At 36.4% G+C, this 11,203-nt stretch overlaps 1 protein-coding gene across 1 annotated transcript; it reads left to right on the top strand.

Annotated features, from left to right (window-relative positions):
- The first annotated feature begins 354 nt into the window (after window positions 1–354).
- LOC139128359 (medium-chain acyl-CoA ligase ACSF2, mitochondrial-like) lies at window positions 355–1,981 on the top strand. Its single transcript, XM_070694149.1, has one exon. It carries the CDS (start codon window positions 355–357, stop codon window positions 1,933–1,935), a length of 1,581 nt encoding a protein of 526 aa, XP_070550250.1. The 3' UTR covers window positions 1,936–1,981.
- Window positions 1,982–11,203: the final 9,222 nt, after the last annotated feature.

Below are 11,203 nucleotides of genomic sequence, written 5' to 3'. Positions count from 1 at the left end.
TAAGAGAATGGTTAAAAACTTTCACTGAGGAAAGTTTGAGCGAGAGTTAAACACTTTTGAGACGCATCATCGTAAGTTGAAAAGTAAACCGAATTCAAATGTCATGTACACGGTAAAGTCGTTTATGCTCGAATGTAAAATTAGGTAATGCATATTTATCGTTTATGTAATATATACAAAAGTGTCAGCAAGACCCACGTTCTCTTTCTTTTTAGCATTCATACTTGAGGGACCTCTTCGAGACAGACAATGGCAGCGCAAATTCTAGCAGCGACCACAAAACTGAAGTACAGTTATTGTCACACGCCATGTCAACGACGATTTTATGGCAAGACCATTGGTCAAGTATTCGATATGACCAGCGACAGATATCCAGAAAGAGAAGCAATAACTTACTACCCAAAGAATAGTGACGTCAAACGGATTAACTTCCAGGAACTGAGACATCAAGTCGACGGCTTTGCCAAGGGGCTGATAAAACTTGGACTACGGAAAGGTGAAAAGTTAGGAATAGTTGTTGGCAGAAGATATGAGTTCATCGTGGCTTACTTGGGAGCTGTAAAGGCAGGCCTTGTCGCCGTCAGATATTTTTCTTACCTAAAAGCCGATCAACTGGGACAGCAAATAAACAAAGTTGGCTGCTCTGCGCTGGTCATTGACAACGATGCTTTAGTGTCTATCCGAAAATTGGTTCCAGATGTTGAAGAAGCCAGTGTCCCATGTTGTCTTCAGCCTTTTCCAAATGTTCGTTGCTTCATCAATATCGATTCAATGGAAAACAAGGGGGCTTGCCTTTTCCTAAGAAGAATTATTTGCTCGGGTGACTCGAAGGGAGGAACTGAGCTGCAAAGCTTGGAAAACCAAATCCAGCCAGACGACCCTGCTGTAATATACTTTACTTCTGGTAGTACTGGAGAATGGAAGGCTGTCGTTCACTCTCACAGCGCCCTCGTCGAATCATCAATTTCTGTGTCCGAAATCCATGCACGCTTAAATGACGAGAACACAGGCTGTCATCTCTGTGTAGTCAACATGTATTCAGTTTCAGCTGACGCCTTGATTGCACCAATGTTAACGATTGGAGACAGACTAGTTTTCCCCGAATCAGTTGATGTGCAGACTGTTCGATATACATTGCAGAAGGAACGTTGTACTTCTACAGTTCTCTATCCGTCTCATGTCTTTGAAATTATCAATCTCGCTGAGAACGAAGACTTTTTCTCTTTGAAATTAGCACTCATCGGTGGAAATATTATACCTAAGCCCGTTCTTGATAAATCAAAGAAAGTACTGACTCCAAATATACAAAATACATTTGGGATGACAGAAGCATTACTTGTGACGTCTCACCTTCCTACCGACCCTGTCGATGGACGTGTCCAGACTGTTGGTCGGCCTTTTTCGAATTCAGAAATTAAAGTGGTTGATGAAAACTTCCACATTGTACCGGTCAACACCGAGGGAGAAATCTGCGTCCGCGGCCCTAACGTATTCATGCACTACCATGACGACGAGGAGAAGACATCAGCTGCAAAAACTCCATTAGGATGGTTTAAGACTGGAGATGTTGGAGTCATGCTGGATGACGGCAGAATCAGACATCTTGGAAGAAAAGATGACTGCATCAAGAAAAGCGCCTTGAAAATCTATCCCATAGAAATAGAAAGGCATCTAGTTGGTCATTCTAAAGTAAAACAGTGTCAAGCAGTCGCTATTCCAGACGAGAAATTTGTGAATGAGGTATGTATGTGTGTGGTACTACGACCGGGCGTTGTGTGTACGGAAGAAGAAATAATGGGCATCTTGAAGGAAACGGTACACGAACGTCTCATTCCAAAACATATTCTTTTCTTTGATAGCTTCCCTGCCACAGAGACCGGCAAAATCCCTCGTAAGAAGGTAGCAGAGATGGCAGCCAAAAGACTGGAGATATGAAGAAAGCGCAACTCCTTTACTATGTCAGTAGCTGCTTGCCAATGAAATGATATGTTATGTTATGTTATCTTTATTTATTAAATTGGGCTCATGATAAAAGAGAATACAACCCAGCTATGAGAGATAACGTTACTAAAACAATCAATAATGACGATGTAATTGATCCGAAAGATCTCACTCTGTAATATTGCATGTTAATCATCATTTGAAATCATTGACAACATTGAACTTATAACCGATTAATTATCGAACTATTGCGAATTCTAAGAAAGGATTGCGAATTTATGCATAGTGTTCTGAAATACCAGTGTTAATTGATTACTCACAGAAAATTCTTATGATATTTGACTTTGTTGCTTATTTTGTTTTAACTTTTTTGTTAATTTTGATTTGGAGATCGAGCAAAGACGTTTTTCGATCTTGGTCGGGAGGTGTAACATCACCCAATGATTTTTATTATTTTAGTCTTTTTGATTTAGTTTTGATGATTGACAATGAGTGTGACAGTGACGTCACACGAAATCACATCCTTAGGATGATATCACTTGTTTATTTCCTTGACCTTAAAGCAAGTGGTTGCTTTCCGTTTAGTGATGGTATTGTTTCAAAAACAACTCAAGTCATTAGCAATGGACGGGCTTCGAGGCTGGACAACCACGTTATCTTTTGACAGATCTGATCATCCCGTCTGACAAAATATAATGCACTTAGATGGAAGCGATCTTCCTCCCCTTTGCTTGTGCCGGTTTATCTTTAAGTGATTACACCAATGTCACCACAATATGCATTCTGGGAAATGATTTAACCTGTATACTATCTAGACACTTGGCACTTCTTCACTTTACATCTTGCACTTGCACTTTTTGCATAGACTCAGAGATGGAGATACTCTTAGACTTTTGTAACCCCCTTTAAGCAACTTATCTCGAAGCGTCCCTCACGGGACTGAGGCGTGTGAAAGTGGCTTCAAGATCTTGTGAGAAGGATATAGGAGATAACGTCACACTTTTTATTAATTATTAGTCAAAACTAAAAGACAGCAATTCCAAGGTTTAATCCTAAGAAACAACCAAAGACTGACCTAATTTTCAATGTGATGAACATTGTATAATAATGATATTTCGTAGTTATGTAGTTTTTAAACGTATAATATAACTTTAGAATGTACACTGACGACTTAAACTTCGAGACGTCGAACGTCACGTTTGCCATCTCGTAATAAAAATTTAAAGTGGTACTAAAATCAACATCTTGGTGTGTTAGCTTCAGTTACTAAAAGCATTACGATCAAGACTTGTACCTCAACTCGTATTGCCGTAACTACGAGCGCGACACACAGGCGTACGGTCTACACTGAGTAGCCAAATCTGTTTGACTGTGGTGTACAACGTCATTGTAGAAAGTTGAACTTTTGAGATGTTGTATCAATGTAGAAGTATCGCAAATAAACTATAATAATCTGATAATGGTGGGACATTCTGCTATATATATATATATATTATATATATATATATATATATATATATATATATATATATATATATATATATATATATATATATATATATATATATATATATATATATATATATATTATATATATATATATATATATATATATATACATATACATAAAATTATCGTTAATTTTTGTTATGTACACATTACGTATGAAATACAGTACTCTTTTCCTCTACAACTATCATTTGGATATACTAAATCTCAATCTTGACTACATCGGCCTGTATTCTGTCATATCAAGCACATTTTCAATCAATTGAGTTCGTCTGTAGAGAAATTCTTTGTCGCACTAGCAACCAACACGAGGAAGGAAGTTTTATTGAAGTCAATATAACTCTAGATGTTTATAGCTTACATGTAAGTAAATTTTTAAATCAAACTTCTTGTTATTTCTTGCAAAAATTGTAATGACGTGATTCATTTCCAAAATCAGCTCCACTGACAAGTCAGATAATAATGCAATAAGACAATTAATGCAAGGACAAAATCACCACTGTAATGAATTAAGAATGATAAAAGCAATCGGAAAACAGTCTTTATCAGAAGTTTTTTCCTTAATAATCGTGTTTTTTAATGAAGCAGTGAGTTTTTCTGGTTTTTTTTAATGTTTTGTGCTTTAATATTACATTTTGAGGGGGACATTAAAATTACAACTATCATCTTAGAAGAGGAAATAGCTTTATACAACAATCTGTTTCACTCAGTTAAAAATAAATCTTTGATGTATTGTTACAGTGGTCACTCCACTGACAAGCAAGACTTTGTCAATTTTACCATTATCAAAACGTACACTTCTTACCCTTCGCCCACTACACTTGTTACCTTTCGTTTAGTGACAAAATACAAGCCATTATGAAATTAAACAATAATACTTACACTGACAAAGCAGTGTGACATGCCTGATCACTCAAAATGTCCAAATTTACAGGGAATGTTTTGATGACTTCACATTTTTAAACGTATACTAACATAATTCTTACATCAGCAGTATGTTTGAAGAGACAAGAACTTACAGGATGTATCATCTAGGCATAAATGAAGTCTTTGTGACAATACTTTGAAATTATTTTTCTATTCCAACGAGGATCTTTGTCAATCTCTTGCCTAATGGAAGACTGTGAAATATAGTGGTGGAGAATCTTGGTATTTGAGACAGTGAAGTATTATATTATTTGCATGCTAAATTTCTGAAGACGTTTAAGTATACACCCGACTGGGAACTAGTCTTTTTTAAATTGTTCTATAGGTGCGATCACGGTAGGATTGGTCTTGTTCAAATGCGCTATCATGAGGAAAACGTAGAAACTCTGTCCTCGAAGAGAATTTTCGTCCCCGTCATTGTGAAGTTCTTAGAAAAAGTTATATTTTTGAACACAATTACGTTACATGAAGGTGCATTTTAGTAAACAGGTAATGCTCTTTGTATTTTCACAAACATAATCATGAAGTTAAGGTCCGACGTCGACAGGGTATTTTATAAATAGGCATCAACCAGCATATTCAACAGGTGTGTCCAGTGTATTTAGGCTGAATCTTCGCATTTAAACGACAATGTCGGCAAAAGGGAAAGTTAAAGCTGTTCGGAAATGCCCTCAAGCCACAATTTTAAATGTTTTTTCCTCTACCAAATATTTCCTTATCTCCCCATCTGACGACAAAAACTCCCAAGTCCCCGCTCCCCACAATAAATGTTCCCGACTGTCCCCTGACTGACATGTTATTTTGTCCTCCTCACTCAAGTGAGCTATCCTTCGGTTTCATATTGACGTATATTTAGTTTGGACTGACAAATTGAGTATATAAAATTTTGACAAGCGACTTATGTTTAAAACTGCAGCTTTTGTTAGCCTAAGCGAGCTGATAAAGTGTTGATTATCGGTTGGCAAGAAGATATTGCAACTTGAAAAACAAATCAGTAATCTGTTAAGTTTCGTAATGTTAAATAACACTAACGCAGGTGTGGACAACTTGTTCAGTACTGTGCCAATTATAGCAGTATGTATACATTTAAACTTGACCGTATTTTAACTGTTAGTATATCGCTGGTTGTGTTGCATCTTAAAAGCCTGAGCTGAATTACGATGGCGTGGCAGCCTTAGCCATCATATTATGCCACAACAAAATTATAATAAAATTAGTGTGCCCGACTCATCAATGTTGATGAAATTTAGCTTGCTCTCAGATTTACGTGCATCCGATGGTACGTTTTCCAGTTGTTTTCAAGTAACCCAATATGAAATGACACAACGTTCTCCTTGACAGAAATAAAAAGAGCTGCTTCCTTCCCTGCCCACTGTGACAATAAAGAATGTCCTCCCCACCATCGAACCACTTGCGACAACTTTTTGTTAATTGTCTCTGTGTATGTTTCGTCGATGTTGATAACCCCATAAAAAAGAAGGGTCTTGCCTTACCTTGCTTTCAGCGAGTTATCTGTTTGTCCAACGGAGACACTCGTATGCACAGCTCAAAAAAAATCCCACTCAGTATTACAGTACCCTTTTTCACGAAAGTTTCATTGGCTGTGCCTGTCTATGTTTGATAGATATTAATTGTCGCCATAGAAGGAACGGTCTTTCTTTGTCTGAACATAGTTATCTGCTTGTCCGACGGAGGTACTTCACTGCACAGTCCGCATAACGAAATTCGGGCAGTATTACACCTTATATTGTGGGACAGGGGATCACTCGCGTGGCTAGACTGGCTCCCGTCGATTATCATTTCACGGCAGCAGTTGCTGATCGGGCCAACACGTAAACAACCATGGCATTTTAACTCTAAGACAGGACAGCTAGATTGTTAGTTTTTAAATGCTCGGGGGGGGGGGGATGTTGCTTACTAAAAATCTGTATGGACAAGACAGTCTTCACTGCATTATCTTTACACCAGCTTTAAATTCTCCCCTTTACAATTACATCATGCATCTCTCATGATGATATCATACAGGACACTACAAATACATCACAGAAACAAAACCGCGAAATGCTACTAAGCTGTTGACATTTTCACTTGACAACAGTATCAAATAGGTAAAAGTCACAACTGATCATTACTTTGGATAACCAGTTCCTAGGAAAGCGAATGAACTTCCGTTTGATTTCCCTTCAGTGGATTTATTTTCATTACTTAATGTCATGTCTGTCAGACAAAGAATATTTTACTTCACCGCAATTGAAACATTTAAATGTTTGAAAGGGTATGGTCCACAGTATTTATCTGATTTGTTTACCGCTTAGAGTGATGTACATAGTCATCATACACGGTCTACTTCTCGCCAGGATTCTTATGTACCTAGATGCTTCTCTAAATATGGTCAACGTAGCTTTCAATACCGTGCTGCCAAACTGTGGAATGCTTTACCAATTGAAATCAAACAAACTACTGTTCTGTACACCTTTAAATCTGACTTGAAAGATTATGTGAAAATGAATGTTCCTTTGTAGATGTAATTATTGTAATTTTGCTTGAGCCCCGATGAAAATTACTGTACAAGTAACTCGGCCGCTCAATAAAAGTGTAAATAAATAAATAAATAAATAAATAAATGATAGGCTTGAATCGTTGATAAATAAATGAGAGTAGCGTGTTTACAGGAAAATATGCATCTGAATGCTTTTGGAATTTCGTCCTGCTGAATTGTGTACAACTTACTTTCAAGTCAACTTTAGGTGGGTGCATATAATTAATCATTTTGTGGTGTTCTAAATTATTAGGACATACAAAAGCAAATTATATGTCAAAAAGAATAATGTTATGGGGACTATGAGCCTACACTTTGCTGTTTAATTCATTCGTTACATATAATAACACGATTGGAACTAATTTGGGATAATTTGATTTCCCTATTTTTAAAATTTCTCAAAAGTGTAAGGTGCTCCTTATCTGATTGTTGCAATATTACAAATTACTCATAAAAACAGTCGTGTAACTTAAAAAGAAAGGCAGATGAGCTTACATTTGCAGATCAAACACACATAACTTCAGCATCCAATTATCCCAAATTAGTTCCAATCGTGTTTAATTTATTTCGAACGACAGAAGTACATTAGTATGTGGCATCGGCACTGCCAGTGTGATCTCGGTGTAGTGGCTGTGTAGCTCCCTACGGATGTTCAGGCTACCCAAGATAGTATTGCATTTCGCTCAGTTCAAAAACTGATGTTCGATGGCATCAACGTCGACAGTGAAATCATGTTTGTGATGTAAATACGCGATACTCTATCCCTTACTCCTTAACCAGATTGGCACTTAAAACACTAGTACTTAAATTGTTTGACATCGCTGTTATCATTTGTTTTTGTTCATGTTTTCTCCTTGTGATGTTTGAGTTTATTTATTTATTTATTTATTTATTTATTTATTTATTTAGCTTTGACATCATGTCAGGATGAGCCGTACAGTTGACAAGCATCTATAGAAAGTGACCATCAACAAAAGCACAAATTTTACACTTTACACGTACAAATGGAGAACAGAAAAGACAAATCAATTACGATACATTGTAATATGTAACAATTTAATATGAAAAAAAAAACTTTACAAAAAATAAAAAATACAGAGAAATTAAAAAAGACGGCAGACTTTACAGTGGTCCTTTTCCACCAAAGTACAAGTGTTTTTAGGAGAAAATTTAATGTTTAGAAGACCCATGTAATGTTTTGATAATTTAGACTTGTATGACCTAACACTCGCTAAAGATTTGCCACGAGTAAAGAGCTCTATTAAAAAAATGACGAAAACATTCAGTTTTGAAAGATTTGTATCGTCATGAAAGTATCATCAGGGCATTTGAATGTGACAAAATAGCATAAATTCAAAACATACATACAAACTAAACATTTAGCCAAAAAGACACAGCCATTTAATTCTCTCCTGTAGCTCGACGGGAGCAAATTGAGTTTAATCATACAGTTTTTATAATTCATCTCCTGGGGATATCTCAGAATATATTTGGTGGCTCTCTTTTTGACACCTTCAAGATGTAGCTATGATTGCTTTGTCGTGACAGCCCATGGCTGGAATGAATAATCGAGAATACTACGGACAAGGGATAAATACATTTGGCGTTTCATTTTAGTGGAACAGGTGTGGGCACATGTACGTTTAATCAGTCCCAGCATGCGGTTTGCTATTGTAACGGATATATATTAATATGGTTTTCCCATGACATATTGGAAGAAACTTCAGCTCCAAGATCACGGATGCTGTCATATTTTCTAGGGAAACAACACGCATTGAATAAATATAGGTAATGGGTTGCATTTTCTGCTAATCGTGAGGAGCAGTGAAAAGCATGCTCCAGTTCTCACTCTATGATAAAAAATTGTTGACATCACTTTGCAGTTTTAGGCAGTCAGAAAGGTTGTTGATTTCATTGATACATTAAGAGTCATCTTCAAAAAGTGCAACCATAGAGTTAGAACCAACATTGTCTGGTAAATCATTAATGTATATTAATTAACAACATTAGCCTCAGTACTGAACCCTGAGGTACTCTGGACGATACATTACACCACTGTGAATTTGCGCCCTCTACAACGACTCTTACTTATTCAGCGTATTTGTTTACAGCGTATTTGTTTGCTATCAGTACTCTGGCTGGTGTCCATATAGTCAGTGGGCTAGACGGGGTCTACGTGCACCCCCACAGGATAACAAACCTATATTTTTCAGAAGCCTTGGGATCCCTAGAATACGAAATGGAATTTTAACAGAACAAAATAGGGACGCAATAGCTGTTATGGTCATGTTTGAAGGGTACCGCAAAATCACCATTTTCCAACGCAAATGCATTTTCGTCAAGTCTGTCTTCTTGTAAGTCATGTGCTGAGCTTATTTTCAATATACCTTAGTTGTTTGGTATCATTAAAAAGGCAATTTATTCGTCGTTAAGATGACATATTGTACTATGCAATATCTTCTACAGTTTTTGTGAAATATGACCAAAACTTACCCCATACCCCAAAATTTAACATTGCAAATTACAGTAAATCTCAAATTCTACCAATTGTTTAGCTTGGCATAATAAAAAAAAGGAATGCTTTGTATGGAACCTTATTTATTTGATAGAAAGACATGTCAGAAATATCAAATAGACTTTTAACAGAAAAAATTATTGGGACTCTACAGCTGTAACAGTCATATTTTGAAGGCTACCGCAAAATCACAGTGTTGCAGATTTGCATGCATTTTTGTTTATATCTGTCTTCATATAAGTCATCTGCTGAGCTTGTTTTTGAATATAACCTCATGTGTTAGGTATCATTAGAAAACTAATTTACTAATCTTCAAAATGACATATTGTAACATGCAATATTTATTATAGTTTTCATGAAATATGGCCAAACGTTACCCAATATCCCAAAGTTTACATGGAAAATTGCAGTCAAAGCTAAAATCAAATTCTTAATACTTTTTGTTATTTATTTATTTAGATAGACCAACGGGCATAAAGCCCATTTACAGGCACCTCGGAATAAAACTTAACATATAAAAAAGAAAACTATGCGCAAAAAAATAAACGTGACATCACAATCATAACTAACTAACAAACTAACTAACTAACACGTAGTTAAAAACAACAATCAAGGAAACTAGTAAAAACATGCACCCTGCAGCGCATGCCGAAAAGTGAAAATGTAACTATTACGCAGCTGTCTGCATGGTACGTTAAAAGGTATTTTGTACAAAATGGACGAGCAATTATAATGTGCATTGACAAGTTTGAAAACAAAAGTGCCATCTAAAAATTTACGCCTCCTTACCAGTGGGGGAAGCTTAAACCTGGCACTGAGAGAATAATACTCTGCTGAAGTATATTGCAGATTTGATTTAAAGCATAAAAATTTAATAAACTTTTGCTGCACTCGTTCGATTTTATCAATTTGTGTTACTTGCCATGGAGACCATATAACACTGCAGTATTCTAGGTGGCTTCTCACGTGGCTCACATACAAAGACCTCAGAGTAGAAATATTTGAAAAGTTAGCGCATGTACGCTTAATAAAACCCATCATTCTAAAAGCTTTTCTAACAATACTATCAATGTGAGTATTAAAACACATGTTCGAGGTAAGAAGAATACCAAGATCTTTAACACTATGAACGCGGGCTAGTGGCTCACCAGCAATACTGTAATTGTAGGTGATCCGTTTCTTTTTGTTTGTAAATGTAATGATGCTGCACTTCCCGACATTAAGCTTTAATTTCCATGTATTGCACCATTTGTAAATGTTATCAATGTCTGCTTGGAGGGAAATACAATGACTTTGTGTGCTAATTGTGCGATAAATTTTAGCGTCGTCAGCATACATTGAGCACAGTGATGATCCATGGCAATGAACAATGTCTGGCATGTCGTTGACATACAGAATGAACAAAAGTGGCCCAATTAACGAACCTTGGGGTACACCTGACGTGACATCACATGGTGATGACATGTGACCATTGATAACTACACGTTGTGTTCTGTTACGGAGGTACGATGTAAGCCAGGACAAAACGCTGCCGGTGAAACCATATCTGCTCAGTTTATGTGACAATAAGGAATGTGATACAGTGTCGAAAGCCTTACTGAAATCAGTATAAATGCTGTCAACTTGATATTTCTGATCGATGGCTTCTGTAATAAAATCAACATAACTTACTAAATTTGTTTGAGTTGACCGACCTTTCATAAATCCATGTTGGGATTCTGAAATATATTCCCTGACATGGGGAAACAGGCGAGCATAAACTACTTTCTCAA

Source organism: Ptychodera flava, chromosome 3 (assembly GCF_041260155.1).
Source record: "Ptychodera flava strain L36383 chromosome 3, AS_Pfla_20210202, whole genome shotgun sequence".
Lineage (NCBI taxonomy): Eukaryota > Metazoa > Hemichordata > Enteropneusta > Ptychoderidae > Ptychodera > Ptychodera flava.
The sequence above is the reverse complement of the archived record's forward strand: the minus strand, read 5'-3'. Positions and strand labels throughout refer to the sequence as shown.